Source organism: Castor canadensis, chromosome 15, assembly GCF_047511655.1.
Source record: "Castor canadensis chromosome 15, mCasCan1.hap1v2, whole genome shotgun sequence".
NCBI classification, from domain to species: domain Eukaryota; kingdom Metazoa; phylum Chordata; class Mammalia; order Rodentia; family Castoridae; genus Castor; species Castor canadensis.
Window position 1 is genome coordinate 97,001,172 of NC_133400.1, and position 20,659 is coordinate 97,021,830.

At 37.9% G+C, this 20,659-nt stretch overlaps 1 protein-coding gene across 13 annotated transcripts in view; it reads right to left on the minus strand.

The window, feature by feature from the left end:
- Positions 1 to 20,659, minus strand: part of Ryr2 (ryanodine receptor 2) — a 591,935-nt gene that overhangs the window by 45,699 nt on the left and 525,577 nt on the right. For 8 of the 13 annotated variants that reach the window (XM_074056797.1, XM_074056802.1, XM_074056801.1 and 5 more), the window contains 7 exons: positions 15,572 to 15,671; positions 14,333 to 14,412; positions 11,953 to 12,029; positions 11,125 to 11,198; positions 2,902 to 2,934; positions 1,719 to 1,799; positions 619 to 707 (listed from right to left, as the gene is read on the minus strand). In XM_074056797.1, the coding sequence (XP_073912898.1) occupies positions 619 to 707; positions 1,719 to 1,799; positions 2,902 to 2,934; positions 11,125 to 11,198; positions 11,953 to 12,029; positions 14,333 to 14,412; positions 15,572 to 15,671 (534 nt within the window). The remainder of the gene's footprint in view (positions 1 to 618; positions 708 to 1,718; positions 1,800 to 2,901; positions 2,935 to 11,124; positions 11,199 to 11,952; positions 12,030 to 14,332; positions 14,413 to 15,571; positions 15,672 to 20,659) is intronic. The other 5 variants (XM_074056805.1, XM_020157460.2, XM_074056803.1 and 2 more) reach the window with 1 other exon arrangement.

Consider the following 20,659-nt stretch of genomic DNA (forward strand, 5'->3'; position numbering starts at 1 on the left):
AAAAAACTGAGTGTTGGGCTTTGTAGTTTTCAAGATAGTGTACCTGGCTTCTATTAGAAGTATAACCAGGGAAATAAAAGTCTCCTTCTTTAAGAGCCTTCAGATATAGTTTGGTTGACATGTTAAATATAATTATGACATCAAAGTTATTTTTAAGCAGTGAGGCGTAAAGGAGATTTTCTAAAAAATTAATGCAAATATGAGGACAGTTGACAAAAATAAAAGCTTAGGCTGTCAAAGTAAGTGTATGGTAGCAGTTGAAAAGGATTTCTTCCTAGGAATATTCCAACTGTTTCCCAGTTTACCTATCAACTGTGAAAGGAAGGGCTGAATATTCCAAAATGGAAATGAGTCTAAAATATCATCAAGCTAAAAAACAGAAGAGCATCGCCATCAATAGGAGGAAAGTAATGAGCAAAGTAGGAGCTGTGATCAGATTAGAATGACAGGGACAGTTTTCCCCTAGAAGTTGAGGAAAGGCTGTGATTAAAGACAGAGGGTGCCCTCAAATCACTCACAGTCTTAACTCAAGCACAGTGATGAGATACGCCAGGTTAGCCACACTGCGTTCAACGACACCGTCGTTTTAACTTGTGACTGGCCTGTGCGTTCACGTACCTGCACCCGGAGGAGGTAGTCCACCGTGGAAATGATGATGTTCACAGTTGTATTGTTGCCAGTCTGAGTTCTCAGGTAATTCTGAAAATCTACATAAGGTCAGAAAGCTTTAATAAGCTCACTGAAAAGTTGAAAATCAGTTCAATTCTTCCAGCAACTCTGTGAACCATGTGTCCACAGCAAAAGGTAGTGCTTTATCTGATAGTTCTAATGGGACATAATTTATGTTTTCTGCAAAAAGTGAATGATCATCCCCAAAACATATCTAGATGCTTCACGGAATATCAATGTTCAATTCTGTTGACACCATTTCCTTCTTCCTTTTTCTAGAGATCTGGGCCTGTGAACGACTGAAAAGCTTTCCATCCTTGAGGACAGACGAATCATTCAGGAAACCTCACTACTGTACAACATGCTGGGGAAACAAGAACTATAAAAATTAAGATATGATTCCTGCCTCCATGGAACAGAGCTACATACCTTAACAAGGAATGAAAATACACTATGTTAAATAATTTAATGACGTCTCCTCCCAAGGTAAAGAAAAGCATCACGAAAGACAAAAACATCTAGTCAGGTGCCAGGGGCTCGCACCTGTGATCTGAGCTACTTGTGAGGCTGAGAGTGGGAGGGTCCCTGTTCAAGAATAGCCCGGGTAGAAAGCTTAGGAGACCCTGTCTCAACTGAAAAAGCTGGACATGGTGTACATCCCTGTCATCCCAGCTATGGTGGGAAGCTTAAAATAGAGGCTCATGGTCCCCAGCTGTTCTATGTCCAAAATAACCAAAGGAAAAAGACCTGGAGATGTGGATAAAATGACAGAGTGCCTGAGTTCAAACCCCAGGGCCACCAAAATAAAATAAACATCTATATTAGTTTAAAGATATCTACCTAATTTACATCTTTTATAACTACCACTTCACTTTTCTAACATAACAATTGGTCAAAAAAACAATCAAGTGACATGAAAGCAGTGAGGACCTCTGTGAAGTAGCTCAGTGCCCTATGCCTACAGAATAGTGCTCAAGAAGTCACTGAGAAAAAGCATAGCTGGAGTCAGCGAGTCTCGCTGCCATCAGCCAGGCCGGGGGCTCACGAACCTGAGTTGTGTCCCTCACAAAGCAGCTGCAGGAATCGGAAGAGGTCACAGGTGAACTCATCATCCTGCAGAACCTTCTCTCCTGCGGGAAGTGCAGAGGGATGAACAGGACCAGCCACCAGGCCACCGTCCCTGACCCCCCACCCCCATGCTTGCATCATGTAGCCTTGTTCTGAACCCAGAACATTCCCAGGTCAGAGCGACTTTTCTATCTGAAGCTCCTGAGGTCATGCACTTGGCAGACAGATGTACTTTTTCTTTGCAAGAAAAGAACATTTGAATCTTAAAACTTTTATTTCTCTCTGTTAAAAGTAGCAGCATGGGTTTGGCAACATTTTACAAGCAACCTGAAGGCTGAGACTTTTTTTTCCTGTCCTTTTTTCTTGTTTTGGGAAAGACTGTATATACAAATAGAAGTGATCATTGTACCTCTGACAAATGTTAAATTTGCTGTGTTCCCAAGGCATGACCAAATGACTTGATACAAAGCCTGAAATGTATCTGTAAGACAGTATCAAGGGCTTCTTTGATTGAAGAATAATGAAAGGGTTTCATGAAAACTGTAAATCGCTAGACATTTTTTTTTTATTTTTAACTCACTTTACTTTAACTTTTCAAACATTTGTCTACTAACTAAAAGATGTCAAGGCTTCAGACATCTAAAGACATTTTCATCACTGTTGGAACCTGTCTCCCAGAGGAGGGAAACTAACAGGCAGACTTCATTCTAAATATTAAACTGAAAGAAAGACTAGGGTATCCCAAGAGCTAACTATAACAGAGAAGCTATCCATCCTGCATCATGGAAAACTAAGAATACTTGGGGGGCATGGATGAAGCCCCAACAGTGATCACAATTTACTTTGAAAGGCAAAAACACAAGGAAAGAAACAAACACAAAACAGCACCACACAAATGAAAGTTGATTACAAAAAACAACTGTTAGTGAAAACAAAATTTCAAAGTGATGAGTGTCGACTCAGGAATCTGTATTTGTTTAAAAAGCAAAATAATGGAAAAAAAAGTTGTTCAGCCAGTGAATGGATATACTTATGTATTCATGAAAAATAATTTTTCACAGACTGGAAATACTTTGGGCTATGAAAGAAAACTGTGCAATGACCATGTATTTATTTTAGGTAGGATGACGAATGACCATAATGATGGAGAACTGATGGACTTACCAGTCCGCAGTCTGTGACTTTCAAAGTGAGAGGCTTCATATAATGGTAGGATTAGGAAGCAAAACCATTTTGATAACTAATATAAACATTAAAAAAAAGTACATAAAATCACTGTACTCATTTCCCTGTTAGCCCACAAGATATGATATTTGGTGACCAAGCTAAAAATCACCATGTCTAAAAATCAGAGGTTGTGGCAAGTATACAAGGCTCATTTGCTTTGAATCTCCACACATGGCTGATAAGTCCATTCCTCAAAGCTTGAACTCATGACGCGATCAGAAAGAAACAGGAACAGTTTAGGCTGATAAGCAAACCTAACTCTTCATTGATGATACTGTTTCAATCAGAAGACTCTTCAAAATGATATTTAAATAAAATATTATGAGTTAGTCATATAGAACTATTGATTCTTTCCCTGTAAGCCCATCAACAGTGTTTTTCTTCTGAAAACAGAATCAATAAACCATGTATATACTTCCAAGTTTCATGAGTTCAATGGGAAACAAGTAATCCTGATAGAAAGTACTCAGGAAAAGGAACACTAAAATAGAGATCGTCTATCTGTGTGCCTAAAAACTCGCTGCATAATACATAATGATTTATAACAAGAGGTTTTTATTGACTGTTGGCATGCACAGTATTTATTTTCTTGACTATAAACTGAAAGACATATAAGTAACTTCATTTACATGAGGACACACTGCACACAGCAGAAAAATAGGGAGGGAGGAGTGACAGGAAAGGATGGGACAAGCCTTCATTTACCGCCGCTTGGTTCCAGGTATAAACAGGGTGCTATTGCTTAACGTACACATTGCTCTGGGGTTAAAATGCTGCCATTGCCCATGCTGCAAGTAAGTGGTGCAGTAACAGAGATGGAGGATGGCTTTATGACTGCAGAGGCCCAGGATCAAGAGTCTATTTTGTGATGTATGCAAAAGGAATCTCATTGAAAGATGGAAACTAAGGTTAATGACAAATAACGAAATGGAGTCACATGGAGTTGAAAGTGCTCTGACATTCTTAAAATAACATTTGCAATAGGTACGTGAGGGCCAAGGGAAATATTGTAGAGGGCGTCCCTTTGGTTTTACTTTTATAAAGGGCTCAATTAAGATGCCTAAGTGATATCACTCAGGGAGAAGGACTTCAACACTGTGGCTTGAGATGAGCTCATTCTTTGCCCCTTGGTTTTCTCATTAATAAAAAGAGGACAACATATGACTACTGTTTTTACATAATGTGTGGTGATTATATAAAGAGTGACAAGGTTATTATATTAGGAGCAGTGGCAACACATGCCTAGCTGATAAATGGCTATGTGAATATTTACTTTTAGTTTCATTAATTGTTGTTACATTTTCTGAAAGCCATCTTAATTTTAATACTGAACATTTTCACTTGGAAACAATACAAGGTAGACCTTTTTTTACTTAAGCTAAAAGTAAGTCCTATTTTACAGATCTAATAAAGTTAGATCTAATAAAGTTAACTTTTAAAAACCACTGTTCTACCTCCAATTGGTTTACCCAGTTAATAGAAAGGTATTCAAGTGTTTGATTCAATTTAATAAAACATTTGAGTATGTGTAAACATTTGAGTGCATCCATGTGTGTACATGAGTGCATATACTCATGTGTGTGTGTGTGTGTGTGTGTGTGTGTGTGTGTGTGTGCAGTAATTACTTAGAAAGCCCATGGACATAGATTGAAGTTCCCAGCCTACTCTGCAGACAAAGCTTGGTTTCACTGTGATAATTAATACTAATGAAAAATTAAATGGTAGTACTTAGTAATGGATTAATAAAATTTAATGATATAAGTGACAATACTACCTAATAGGCACCTAAAAATAATTGAAAAAGTATAGACACCAAACAGTCAGACAAGACCATTGTTGTAAGGTCTTATCAAGTCAGTGTTTTAATAATACAAGGATGAAAAAGTGAGTGGCATGAATCAGAAGATGGGCCACATCAAAGGACTCCCCACGATCCATCAATAAGTCTAACTCAAAAGAGCCCCACCACCAATGGAGGACGTCAATCTGGTTACTGATCTCCAGAGGACTTAAATGTCTATTTTGCACAGTGGCAAAACTGAAGAATTAATACTAAACATACTTTTAGATATTGAAAAGTTGAGTATTTTATTCCATGTGGTCAGTTTTAATATCATTGCTTAAATGGCTTGATTATGACTTTCAACTATATAATTCAACCAACAAAATACAAACTTTTTAAAAAATGAACTCAGTTAACTAACATTTAGTAACTTTTAGCTCATTATTTCCTTTTGAGCTTATAGTGACCCTGTGAGTTAGGGAAGTATAACCCCACTGTACGGTTCACTGTACAGCTGAGAAATTAAGCATCTCAGCTGATGTCATACAGTTCCTCACTGGTAAAGGATTTGGTTCCTGTGAGCATCAGTGGACACTGACTCAGTGTCTCCTCTCTGCTTGCCACCTTTATAGTCTGATGGAAGAGGCAGGCAGTGAGCAGATAATTGCAGTATTGCTTGGTCTTTCTGAATCCAGTATGCTACAGTTTCTAAACTTTGTAAAGTAGCATCAGTAACTAAGAAGATCTTTAACAATATCACACAGTGCCTTCTTCAAATTGTGAACTGATACTTGTTTTCATTAAACTTAGGACCCAAGGAAATCATTGCTAGATATCTGCCATTAGAGAAGTCGATTTGCCTTGATGTTTTAATTTTGCTATGGGGATTAATAAACACCTGGCCCCCTTATTTCATAGGCTGTTGGGAGAATCACATTGGTTCAGATACATAAAACTGCTCTGAAATCTGCAAACTGCAAAGGGAATAAATGTAGACTTTCAGATAGGATTTCAGTAGGTTCTGGATATTGTTAGCTATAAATAACGTGCATTTATTTAAATTTTGTTAAGAATCTGATACCATGAATACAATACATTGCTAGTTTAGATCCCAGGATAACAAAAACGATCATTGTGTGAAATAAATTAGGTATGTTATAAACATGACAGAATTAAAGTAAATTCTTTTACTGCAATGAGTTAATGTAGCTGTGGAAGAAAGTCCCTTAGTAAAGGGACTTTAAATCATATCCATTGTGATTTAGAGATTCCTTCTCTCTCGCTTTTTTTTTTTTTTTTGGCAGTGCTTGGGTTTGAACTCAGAACCTCATGCTTGCTAGGCAGGCACTCTACTACTTGAGCCACTCCACGAGCCCTGCAATTGTTTCTCTTAAAGACAAAACCCACGCCTTTTAGCTGACACTACTCTTCCTGAAATTCCTACTGACCTTCATCCTTTCCACTAACCCTGCCCGACTTCCCTGCCTTCACACAGTGATGCCCATCTATACAGTGTTGGTAGAAGTGATTTTTTCAAAGGTATCCACCCAATGATAATACATCCCTACTCACAGATGGAGTCCTTTACCTGTCATTACTGAAAGTCTACTCTGAATAAGTCACCAGGCATACCTCAGAGCTCCCCACTTCCATGGAGGAAATGATGCTCGACTCTTTCTTTGGAAGAGCTTTGTTTCTTATAGCACAATTATTGAGAAATGATAAATCTGTGTACTTTAATGTCAGTGCAGTAAACCAGAGACATTCTTCTAATAGTAGATGGTAGGAACTAATTCCATCTGAGTCATTTACAATATACAGAGTACTGTTTAAATGTCACCTATATAAGGGCTCTCTATGGCCCCAGGAAAAAAAATACAAATTTCATGGCAGAGCAGAAGAAGGTTCTTCTCGGTCTTCCGCAAACTATCCTCCCACTCTCTAGTCTGATCAACTTCCCTTAATCACACTATGAGTGGTCATAGATATCTGTCATGTTTTGTCATGTACTGCTCTCTTCTCCTGGAAAGTCTCTGCCTTCCTAATCTACCAGAGGTACTTCTATTTCAGGCCAGATGTTACCTCTACAGAGAGGTGCCCTTCATTCCCCTGGCAGCTAAGTCCTCCCACTGAGATCATCCCCACACATACAGCATCATTCTGGAGCTCTGTGTGTGCACGTCTGTCCTCATAACACTGAGATCCCAAATCATTCTCAATGCCTAGAACACTAACTAAAACATACCAGCCACTCAAATTTAAATGAGTGCTTCAAAGTTTATAAAGCGAGCAAGGATGTTAAGAAAACTTCTTTGGAGACATGAACCAACACCACAAGCTTTCCTTGAAAAGAGTTTTCTCCCACCAGGGGTGGAATAAAGTAGGCAGAACACTAGGCCATGTTTGTGAAAGTATTTTGAAAGTCTTGGGGGAGAGACAGTCAATAAATAGCAAGATAATAAAAACTGCAACAAGAAGCTATAGTAAACAATAGTTAAAGATCAATATAATCCTTTTGCCTAATTAATTAAAAATTCATCTTTGTTGCTTCAACTCCACATAAATTTGTTTAGGTCACCAGAAGTATATCAATAAGAAACTCATATTGTGTAGCATGATATCAGATACGGCTGGGAATTTTGGGATAGTTAACTGGTAGTAAATGTTTAGGGAAGATTTTTTTAAAAATCAAATGATTTCTACAGAATCAGATCAACTTCAAAACTTTGTCACGCCTGTGAAATCTAGGACCATTACATGTTGGTCAGAACTAAAATGCAATGTCTTTGTCATGTTCACAGTATCTTTTGCTATCTTCCAAGAAGAATTTTGAAAGAAGGAAAATTGCACTTTCAAATTGGTAATGATTTGGTCATGAGGTTAAATGGTTCTGATAAAAGACAAGTTAAAAATTCAAAAGATGGAATGAAATTTTAAATATTCACATAGATTTCTGAACTTCATTATACCATTTAAAACCTATGCGAATGTAAAATATTCAGAGAGGACAACACTGAGCACATCACAAATCCACCAAACACATTCACTGAAGAACTTACTGTCTTTTTTATTTTTTTTTTTTACAAGTAGGAGGTCCAGGTTTTTGTCAAAATGGGGGAAATTTAGTAAGGAGCGATAGAGGCAGGGCAAAGGTACATTATAATAACTGCAGTAGATAAAGAAGGCAAACCATCAGTGTGAAATCTGTGTATAAAAATTGACAACAGACTGGTGTCCTTGCAGGGTGCAAAAAACAGGAGGCAAAAAGACAAAAAATGCTATCTACAATGTTGACTGTGAAACACATCCCCGAAGAACAGGAAAAGATGGGGAGAAAGGACTCTGGCTCATGGGATCTGTAAAGTAAGCAGTGGCTCTGCCACCCAGCTGTGTGGTGGTGGACATGCCAAGGAGCCTTTCCATCCCTTGGTCTCTTTATCTATAAAATCCAGCTCATAGCGTCCATATTGGAGGGCTGTGAGCATCCCAAAACTCCATGCGCTGAATTTTACGCGTTGTGCTTGACTATGTAGTTGATGGTCATATTAATCATCTTCAAGAAGAGATTTAGCCTACTGAAGGCAGTGGGTTAGGATGGAGAAGGTTTGGCTCGAGCAGATTCATTTTTAGTACGAAGCCTGTACTCTGAACCTTCTAAGCTGTGACATCAGACACAGATTTAGGTTTCTAGTCTTTTCCAAGAGGAATGGCCAATTTTCATTCTCCTATGATGGGATGAGCTTTTCTTAAATTTGTAGAACCTTAAGCAAGAGAATGGTCTCATAACAGAAACTTCAAACATATGCCCAAAGAGAGTTCGGTATAGGAGTTCTTAAAGTAGTCTGGGAAATACTACAACATTAATGGAGCTACCAATGGGTGTCGTTTTCCTGGCTTGTTCCAATAGGTGTCATGGTTAAAGTAGTAGTACATGTTCAGAAAGCACAATTTATCCTGAAAGCTTGTTGACATACTAAGTTCTAATCAAAATCTGAATCCCTTCTGTATTACTATTGCACAAATGTCCTGCTGAAGCTATTATACTAAGGCCATCTTTGTTTTGTTTTTATATCAGTTTGAAGAGTAAGGAGTTACTACTACTTGTAGCTGCTTTTTGAATTTAGTCTCAAGGATGAAAATTAGCGTTCATGTTAAAAGGATGGTTAAACTGACATTTTCAAAGGAAAAGAGGAAAACCCAAACCAAACCACCCAAGACTGGGCAGGCAATGGGGAGAGCACACTCAGTGGTCACAGTTCACCTTGGATATATCACTAATTGCCATGCATCATTGGTACAGCCATAAAGCCACAGTATGTTCAAGACAAACTCGTCACGGGAAGACTAAAGCGCACATTCTAGGATTCTTTCATTCACAGGCCCACAAGGAATGTTTTCAAATGAAAGAAACCTAACAAAACAAATCCAAAAGCACAATATAAATGTGTGTGGCCTCTTCACATCTAGTGTATTGATAATGGTACATCTTCATAGAAAGAAGAATAAAGAAAACAAGAAAGCTAAGTCTATAAACTTTTAAAAAAGCAATGCATAAGAATAGAAATTAAATAATCTACTTGTCAACACATACTATGAGAGGGTAAAATGCACACAGACTGTACTATCAAGTCTGCACTCAAAGCTAACCACAAATAAAAGAGCAAATAAACAAAAGACAGTTTTGTTTTTAATAATTACCACGCTCATGAGTGATGACTGAGGAATGAAAGTGGAACATTTACAGAAGTTGAAAGAAAAGGAAAAGAAAAAAAAAGGTGAAACTTTGGTTCTGTTTGCTATTTGTAAGGAAATAAAAAAATGTGTTAATCAGTCTGGACAATTATTTTTTGTGTGTTGAGAAAGAATGCACACATTAAACCAACCCCCTAATGGGAGAGGTACATAATTCTCACGTTGGAATGCACTGTCATGGTTACTTCTGACTGGTGACTCAAAAAGGTTATTCCAGTCCACGTCTGGCTGACGAGGCTAGAGATGGCCGTGGAGCTGCCATTCCTTTATGGAGACTGATACTAAAAGAGACTGAGTCGTGGGATTCTGTTCAGAGTCTCTGGAAATTTAGGTGATGAGTGCAGGAGATACTAAAATTGGTTTCTAATTCTAATCAGGGAACTCAGACTTTGGACAAATAATTCATTTGATTTTAGGCATTCTATGGCTGGAATATGCCCCGGATTCTGAGAGATGCTTAAGCCAGGCAGGTAGAGTACCCTGAAATTTCTACTGACTCTGAATTCTCCAGATGGGGCCCTTAGGAAAGAAACCATAAAGAAGGTTCGAGTGTGCCTGGTGATTTTTCTTGAAGGTAGCTAACTTGATTAACCATATGATATTATGTTTGATGATTGGGCCTACATAGTGAAATGTCACACAAAATAAAGTAACATGGATGCCACACAGTACTAGCAGGTTAGAATCTGTAAAAGTGATAAACTTTAAAATACAGTATGAAATAAGGAAACTTTTCCTATTTGTGAGAACAAAGGTAGACAGATATAAAAAGATTAATTCCAACATTTTTCAGAAGGGCCATCGCAACTACATATGGCAAATGAGAGAAAATTTATTGTTTGAAATGAGACTAGGCCAATAAAAGACCCCATGTTCCAAAACTAATATTGATAAGATGATGAGTACGAGGCTGGACCAAACAAACAAAAACACTAAAACTAATGCAGTTTAAAAAAATCAGACATAACAGAATAAAAATCCATCAAAACAAAAAATATTGGAAACAGGTTTTTCTTAAGAAATATTCATAAGGTGCATGGGTAGCACTATCGAATTCTGCTTTAAAATGCATTGCATCCTAAACTTTCTGTTTATAGAGAGAAAAATTGTAAGATGTGGCACGAATCACTTCTTTTGCACATGTGTAAATAAAATCACCAAATTATTTAAACACAAAAACTACTCTAATTGTCCTCACATAATCTAGACTGTGAGAGAGCAGGGTGAGCGCTGAGAGGGAGAGCTTGGCCAGTGGGAGATGGACAGTAGCCAAAGAAAGAAAAACATTCTCTACCTTGGTTCACGAATGTGTTTAGATCTTGTGGATAATTCTCTCACAAAGGAACTTTATCCTTTACTAGACTTTTATCCCTTATTAATACCCAACCAGGAGAAAGGGCGGTGACAGCTGGGCTGGGACAAAAGGGAGCAGGGACAGGTGTGAAACAATGGCTTTGGGGTGTGACCCATGTGAGTGTCTAGTTGTAATCATTCAAATGAGTCACTTCAGCATTTTATCAATTTCAAAGCAGCCTTGTATCTCTCTACTTGAGAAAGTAATTGCTGATGGACTTGTCTGGGGAAAGAAAGGGGACAGGGATCCTTTTAATGTAAGTGACTAATACCTGATCCTTCCTCGGTCACCATGCCGAGTCCTTCAGCCTTGTTTTGCCGCTCAAATGCATTTAAGTCAAGGACACTACAATAAAAACAGAAAGAGTGTTGAGAGGACTAGTAGAACATTTTTTTTTTTTGGTTCCAGACAGTAAACATCTAAATATGACTTGAAACGTAACCAAACATTAGCACACGCTGAAAATGTGTCCCAACCCAATCCTGACCTCCTTTTCCCACCCTAGACCAGCCTCTCCCCATTTTAGGTCACCCTAAAATGACCCATGTGAAATTCAAGCACAAGGTCCCTTGGTTTCAGCGTGGGGAGAGCATTACTAAGTTAGCAAGCACGTGAAACTGTAGCTAAAATAATCGTGTTTCTGCAGCTGTGATAGAGTATTGTGATATGTTTACATCAGGTTCCTCAGTCTAATGCTATCTGAATGATTTTAAATATTTAAAAAAATGCAAAATGATTATCACAAATTACTTGGTTAAGGATCACTTAGAAGAAATGAGAAATGCCTTGCAAGCTCCCAAATAAAAATCAATAGAATTTTCTTGTATTTCTTGCTTAAAAACTCATACATAACTACGTAGAACACACTTTAATTTTCCAAGGTCCCTACGGAAGCACATTAAGACATTTAAGGGCATTAACGACATTGAGAGAATTGGTAATTAGGACATTACTAATGCTCTAAAAACAAGGCAGGCAACAAGACACTGCCAGTCAACCCACTGCCCAGTGCCTTTCCTCATTACCAATTCTTCCAAGAGTAAAGATGGCCAGAGATGCCAGGCAGAGTTTGAACCCAAGGAGGAGAGCACATCCTCACCTGCAGGACTGCATCAGGCCCGCCAGGCTCTGGAAGAAACCCACATCCTTTTTCTCCTTCAGGTAGTCAAGCATCTTCTACAGAAAGAAAGAAGCCACAAGGCCACTGAACACAAGCCTTGTTGTTGTGCTGTTGTTAAGTAAATATTGAAAACAGGCTTTCTATTCTGGAACAAAGGCGAAAAGTATCTCGTGCATACAATTGTTACTCCTGTCATGTTTAGCACAAAATTGTGGCAAACACGTGAAAGCAAGATCACTGTATGTTTCCAGGTGTAGGAGTAAATAACGTGACGGGAAGAAGGGAGCTGTTTCCCCACCTCCACACGCACCATAACGATCAGAGGAAACAGAACTGGAATCTGCCGTCCTGTCTTTCTACAGTCTCTGTAGACTCACACACTGGTGTAAAAAACCAGAAGGTCTTCATGGTCACTATCCATGGGGTTCTAGGAAAAGAGGGTTCCTTAAACAGCATTATCATCAGAGATTGCGATCAGCATGTGCTGATGTGAGAGTCAGAGACTGAGGCTTGGACATCTTAGTCTCTGAATCTAAATAGTCCAGGATCACTGGGCTATTAAGCTATTCTCTGTTCTCAGAGCAATGTCCAGAATCTGTGGTTAATACTTGATGTAAACACAAGTGTAAAAAAATGCTAAAGCAACCCATGGCTCTGTCTTGTTAGCTTTTTACACACTAACGTGAAACAGCTATTTCTAATACTTGTACAATGTTTTGGAGGTTTCAAATAAACAGTACAGAGCCAGATATGGTGGTGCAAACCTATAATCTGAGCACCCAGGAGGTTGAGACACAAGGTTTGAGCACTTGAGGCCAGCCTGAGCTACTGAGTGAAACCCTGTCTCAACGAAAAAAACTGGAGAAGTACATACAAGTCCCTGATTTATGATGGCTCAGATTATAAATTTTTTGACTTTATGATGGTACAATGGTGATACACATTCAATGGAACCCTACTTTGAATTTCGAATTCTAATCTTTTCCTGGGCTATTGCAGGACACTTGTCTCTCAACACTGGGTCACATAGGGGATGCAATTCCTTCTGTCTTAAGATCTTTGGGTAAACAACCCACATGCTTAGTGTGTTTTGTTGCTAAGCTATGATGTCCCTTAGTACAGGAATAACAAGTGCATTTTCAAGTTATGATATTCACCACTTATGATAAGTTTACTGGACAAAACCCCATCACACATACAAGGTAATAAAAGGCATACTCAAAGGTTTGAAGAAATAAAGACACTGTTTTACTCCCAATCATTGATAGAATAGAGTAATTCCTACTGTCAGTGCTGTTCTAAACTGACCTCAGCTGAGTAGCAAAAATTTTGATAGTGATATTTTTCAGAAGTCAGAGTGAAAGGCAATATAAGTTAAATATGTAAAGGATACAGCACAGCACACACACAAATTGTACACACATAAATGCACACATATGACGTTTCTATGTGTGTATACACACACCATGCACATAAATACACAAGGGCATGCAAAGCAATCACTGGAGTGACAACCTACTAGCCTATGAGAAAATGAACACATTAATCATAGGTCTTTTAAGATAAAGGAATGTGGCTTAGAGCATCACAGGGAGGTGGTGACATATATATTTGAAGTTCAAGGGAGAAAAGATGAGGTGTGAATAGACAGCAAGGACATTTCCTGCATTACCTTTCAAGGACTCTGGATCTAAGGACTCTGAATATATATACTGTAAAAGGAAGGGCTTTTGGAGTAAAGCATGAAGCCAGGAAATATTGTCGATATTTTGGAGAGATTAGTTTTACTTATCTTCCTTTTTTTCTAAAATCCTGTGGTCATTTACTATGGAAATGAGGATGGTGTGGTTACCCCTGCCAGTGTATACTGCACCATACCATGGGACGCCATAGCTTAGCCACACAGCACACTACAGTGGGGTTGTTTACTCTTAGATATCATGGCTGAAGCAAGGACAGCTCCCTGTTGCCTGCTATCAAGAGGGAGTATCATGCCGGCCAGGAAAACATAAGAATCCTAAACTCAAAGTATGGTTTCTACAGAATGCATATCACTGTTGCTCCAGCATAAAGTAAAAAACTGGCTGTTGACCCACACTATGGATGCAACCATGCCTCCATAGTTTGAAGTAAAGATGGTCAGAGAGAGGTTCATTTCCCAATAAATGAACTCATTTGTCAAGGCTAACATTTGTGGATATTTCAGCCCTGTCTTATGTGTGGGTTTGTAAGATGACCACATAATTACTTTTTCCCTGTCATGTTCTCTTTGAGTACTGTGGAAAACTGACATAGAGACAAATTTTATAGGGCTCATTTGTTCGAAAAGTACATTATGCAACTTGCTTAAAGACATTACCTGCTGCACGGTAGAGTTCCCACCATTTAAAATAGCAATTCCTAGTTTCAAAGTAGCAACTACCATTGGTCCAGTTTCACCTTAAAAATACAAAAAATAGAATCCCTTATCATTTCACCTGCTATATTAACCTATCCTACCTCAAGAGGTACATTTTACAATCTTTATTAACTCCTACAAATCTGTGCAAAGATGGAAACCAACTGACTTATATACCAGAACACATGAAACCATAATTATGCATCAATAGTTTTATTAAATTCTGTGTAATATATCAAGACTTGAACTACATGAAAACATAGGGAAAAAGAACAGGAAGAAGCAATTGAAGTACTAAGAATTGAAACTGTTAAGACTCAAAATTAACCATGTGTACTAGAATAATATTTAAATGAATATGAGTTGCTTCCTTCAACAATATTATATTGGAACTTTAATCATTTGTCACTTTTAATGTGCATAGCTTGGTTTTATTAAGGTGGCAATTCTCAATTTTAAGTTATTTAGAGAATGACAACATTTTAAAATCTAACTAGTTGTCTATCATTTAGTACATTATATTTTATTTTTACATTATTTACCCCTACTCAGAAATAAGAATAATCCCCTTAATTTAGGAGAAGGGATACTTAATAACAGAGTATCAACATTACTTTCCCAGTCCATTAAAAATGATATTACCATGTTTTCACAAAAAGAAGATATTACTAATACAGAAACAATCATCTTGAAATGGTTGGCTACTCACATAGACAATTGTACTTAAATTAATGTTAAAAAGACTCACTTTAAATGTCTACAAACTTAAGTCAAGAGCCAATAAACTATGACCTGAGGTCTACTATAGCTTGATCCCTATTTGTGTAAATAAAGTTTTATTAGAACACAGCCACACTGTTTGCTACTTGTTGTCTTGACTGTTTTCATGCTCCTATGGCAGAACTGGGAAGTTACAAGGAAACACATGGTACAAGAAGCTAGTCTTACAGAAAATCTTGCAAACTCCTGACTTATGTGCTCAGTCTGCTAGAGTTGAGATGTGATATAGCTGCTAAAACTTAAAAATATGCATAAAATAAGTCTTTTTAGTGAGGCTCTGAAAAACATTGTCTCTGTAAATGTGAGAGTTGCCATTTAGCATCCAGGGCCCAAAGGTCAGAGGGACTGAAATAAGGGAGTGCCTCTGGAGCAAGGAGGAAGCACGAACATCCCCTCCTGAGGGGACAGGCACAAGCTCACCTTTGCTGGCACTGATGGTCTGAAGCACCATCTCGGCCGCCCCACGGTCATGCAGTCTGGCTTGCTGGTACAGAAGCTTTTGCTTTTCCATTTCTTTTTCCTGAACACAAATCCCAACCATTTATGTCGTGGCTATCAGTAGACAGAACAGCATTCTACAGACCATATGTTTAGTCATCTCTTCATACATGGGCTCTATGACATTATGGACCATTTCAATACCAACAATGCTATCAGACAGATAGTCACATAGTCAACTCTTGGCTTTTTTTTTTTTTCCCTTGATATTTTTCCCAATATACTTTTGGTTCTGGTTTACCAGGATGGATTTTTCTCAATTTTAATTGTTTGATTCGTCCAAAGCCTGTATCACAGTTTTGTACTTCATCATTGAAACTTGAACTTTCCGATTGAAACATTTGTGCATAAATTGGTCACATTTTTTTTAATAATCTCCTATGTCATGGCCATAACTTGATACTGCTCAGCCAATGGCTCAGGTTGCAAGTTTATCACTGCATCACAGGAAAACATTAACTGAGACATCTTGGAGTTTAAGCAAAGTTGAAAGCTGATATGGATCAAAAGGGCGGCTTCAACTGAGTTGTGGACTTATGAGGCGATCCCCCCAGGGACCTCCAAACAATAAGAGAAGCAGTGTGCCTTTATATTTTGCATTCTCTGCTGGTAACAGAGGGTACTGCATGGCACTGCTTGAGCAATGGGCTGGAGTTGGTTCTTTTCCACTTAAGCTACCACTGCGAACATAAAGGAGGAAATTAAACATGAGAAAATATAAAGGCACAGCAAGTTTAAGACTGGGATGAGCATTCACTCGAGCAATCCAGTTCGCTGGACAATTGAGGCGGAACTAAGCAGTATAAGTTGCATAGAGCCCTATGACAGCGTGTCCATCAATGGCGTGATAGAAAAAGCTTAGTCAATGGACATGAAGCCCTCAATTAGTATCATGTCCGTAAACACAACGGCCAAAACATATATGACCTAAGAGCAGTAGGAGTTGCAGCAGAGGTAGCCAGAGCAACAGCTTTGCTACCGTAAACTTTCCATCCAAAGTACGGACAACAGACACTGGAAGATGGAAGAGGTTTAAAAAATGAAGGCTTGCTAGTTACAGAATATGAAAAATAAAGTGAACTAAAAGGAGGGGGAAAGAAATGGGCTCAAACAAATGAAGAAAAAAGAAACCTTTAAATCAAAGCAACCAACACAGACATTTATGCTGTTACCAGAGAGTTCTCGCCGAGGCTGGCAAATTTGTTTCTTAAATCTTTGATAATATCGTGCTGTAAAAACAAAATTGATCAGGGTTTTTTTCACACTATAGTTAAAGCTCCCGTGCTTAAATTTCATTGATTTCTTAAATTATGTGATAGGCCTGAATGGAAGCAGAGAAAAGAAAAGAAAAAGAGGCAGCTGTGCTTCAGATGTAGCATGCTAACTTCTAAAAGGTTTGCCTTCATGTTTAAACCTCTTCCTGAGAAGTCAAAAACAAAACAGGAACAGAAACACACAGACACACAAAACCATACTGTCTTCACAACACGGCTTCAGGAAAACTGAAAGAAGACCCTTTCGTTTGCTCTTCAGCTGTGGCTTAAAATTGAGCAACATTTGATTCTTCCTTTAGACCCAACAATCTTTTACTTTCCTCCCATTGCTAGAGCTAAACTGGAGTTTTCATTTACTGCTTAACCAACTCCTTTTGTGAAAGAGTTTTTTAGTGAGAGAATGATGAGAAATTATTAGCTTGGAGTACTGGTCTATCATTTTCACCATCTAAAGAGGCCAGAGAGTCAGAAACAATGGTTATTTTAGTGAACACAGAAAGATATGTGTCCAGAAACCCACAGAAGATGAAAAATGGCAGCATGCCACCAACTCTTGAGAGAAAAAACCTAACAATTTGCCTTTTGGGTTCCAACAGTGGGTACCTAAATTCAAAGATCTACCAGCTCTGCCAGAACCACTTGTACAATAGATCCAAGGTCCCAGCATCCTCTTCATAACAGAAATCGCACCTGATATATGAATTCCAATGACCTTCTATTAAAAAAAGAAGAAGAAGAAGAAGAAAGAAACTCCCTGGACAAAGATTACTCTTGTCTTTTTTTATCTTTCATCTAAATTTTAATAATGATGAATTTTTCAGAAGTGATGATGAGGCTCATTTGAAAAAGTAACTAAGCCAATAGAAACACTGCTCAAGAAGCAGAAAGTTATACTTCATTAAGAGGGGCCACCAGGTCAACCTCTTTGCTGAATTTATTCTTTGTGAGACTGAGCTGATGGCTCTCTCTTCAGAACTCTGCAGGATTAATTCCTTCCCTATGCCCTATCCTGAAGAATTCTTATTGGCAGGTAATTTAATTTTGCCACAGGGAAATTTTATCCATTAAAAAAAAGTCTTGAAAACTAAACCAGGATGATATCAGTCAATTAAATGATAGGTTACAAGGAAAGAAAAAAAGCACTTAAAATTTATAGCATATTAGCTTTTCTGAGCAGATTAGAAAATTATTGTTGTTGTTTGAAACAGGTCTTGCTATGTAGCCCAAGCTGGCCTGGAACTCGAGATCCTGCTGCCTCAGTCTCCCACGGCATGCACTCCCACAGTGCATGAGAGACAGACCTTTTAAAAATCTTACTCACGGACACTGAATTACAATTTTGACAGTGCCTTTTAAAATGGTGTTTCCTTCCAACAACATACTCTGCTTTATCTGTCTAAGAGTCTTAGATAAACACCCTTATGTCTTCCACCAGCATTTTAGTCATTAAATTATTCTCAGCTATTAAGGGAAGGTTAAGAAAAACAAGAGCAGCTCCACAATTTGAATTTCCTCCTAGGCAAAAAGTTCTGATTGTCAGGAACAACCAAGAATTATCAGCGCTTATCCTAACTAAACTGGTAAAAGGGGCGGTGGGGGGGTTAGATACACCTGAAGAAAAAAGTTGGTTCTTGAACGACTTGAGGAAAAGTATTTAAATAAGAATGATAAATTATAACTGCCCCTTGATCCTTGAGGAAAAATAGTTCATCTCCAAAATGGACATGAGAAGATATTTTAAATTAGGCAACCTGAAGTTCTGAAGAACTTTCCCAGACTTTCACATCCAAGAACCCAGTTACTTGGCTTTTTTCTACAAGGTGATAAAGAATCTCAATCTTCCTAGCAAAAAACAAGTCTGAAAACTAGAAGATTCAATTGGATAACTATGGGAACAAAGATGAAAGGGGTGAAACATGGAGGGCGGATAATTTGTGTTTGCAACACAAACAGAACAACTCAGATTAAAGAAAAACAAAACCATCCCCAAGAGTCTCATTCTCCACTTCAACTAGCTGCACATTAGTCATGTTTATGCAGAACTGACTGATGGTTATTAAAAAAAACCTATAAGATTATAACTTTATTTAATAATGGATGGTTTCCAAAATTTTTAGAGAATTAAATAATCATATATGGAGTCTCATAGAAGAAAAGACTTATGAGGGCAGTAGCCATAGCTTTTTTCCTGGTTTTAACTATGAAACCCATATACATAAACTGTACTATGCTTGATATGTAGCTCAGAACAGATGTTCCAAATGAATAAATGACAACTAAATGATGTCATCATGGGATTGGCAATTGGAGCTTCAAAACTAGGACAATGTGAACATTTATTGAGTTTGCTTTTAGTACATGGCCAAATGGGTCTTTGGAATTATACTAATAGGAAACAGCAACTATCAAATTGTGGGCTTTGGCTCATGTGCTGTTTTGCCTATACCTTTCGTTATTATCCATTCTCTTTGCTGCTGTAATTTCAAATAGTGTGATAACCTTCCAAAGTCCTGCTTCTCACTAAGATGACCATAGTTTTTCATGCTTTCTATTTAACAAAAACAGAAGAGAGGAAAAAATACCATGTATACTCAGAGAAAATGTTTAAGCAAAAAGTTAAATCAAACTTTTACTAACATACTCAGACAACAGAAATACTCCATTAAAGACATATACTTCTTCTGCTGGGGGTTCTGATGTTTAGATGTAGAGTGTAATATGATTTTATGACTCACTTTTTCGATCTTAGATCACTTACATTTTGGGTGGAATATTGTTTCCTTTGGATTCAGCATATTTAGAACTAATTTAGAACCATGATAAAGCAATAAAAACAGCTGAGTGAAAACGACTATCAGGGTCCAGTGGACACAATTTATTCTATACCACAAAAAGCTCCAGAAATGAGACCTTAAAAAGTGAGGCAAGAATAGTTCTGAAATCAGAACTTATCAAATTAGCAAAGTTAAGCTAATCTTTAGAAGGAGCGTGGGTTATCTTGAGCACAAAATTAAAACAGCCTTCATTTGCCTGTTTGTCTTTTTTATTCTTTAAAGCTCTTGAATCCAGAAAGCAAGTGCTATGCCATTCTTCCTCTACTGGCAAAGTCTGATTTAAGAAGAACAAGAGCAATAATTTAAGTGGTGGCCGCCAACAATCGGAAGCTGTGGCTTCATCCTGCCAGTGATGGATGTCACATTAAATAGTGAGAAATGAAAAATCAGAGTAACTTTCATCATAGGATGGATCGTGACAACGCATTATTTGTAACTTGAGAAGCCACAACTCTAGCATCTGTGATTCTCAGTTTTAATAAATGCTGTTCAATTGTCACCCAGATCAGCTCTGGGTAAACAGCTGCAGTTTAAGTACTTAGCGCAGCCCCCAGTCCCTAGCCACGGCTGCCTGCTTAGCTGGGAGGAAGAATTGTCTGAGACTGTCTTAAGGACACATTTTCCTTCCATTCTTTGATACTCAGTACCCTTCCTAGACCAATCCATCCTCAGCTGGACTTCATTGTGAAAATTCTCAAATAATTATTTTGACCGAATTCCTGAGGATGTGGTTTTTGGTTTTTGTTTGGTTGGTTTTTTTTAAGATCATATGCTGTTCCTGGGTGAGGGGGTGGAGAATGCTATTGGATTTTAACTTTAAGAATTTTTGTTTCTCTCAAACAAGACGACTGGCTCTCATTTATTGATACAATGGACTATTAAATTTATGCAATTTCATGTTG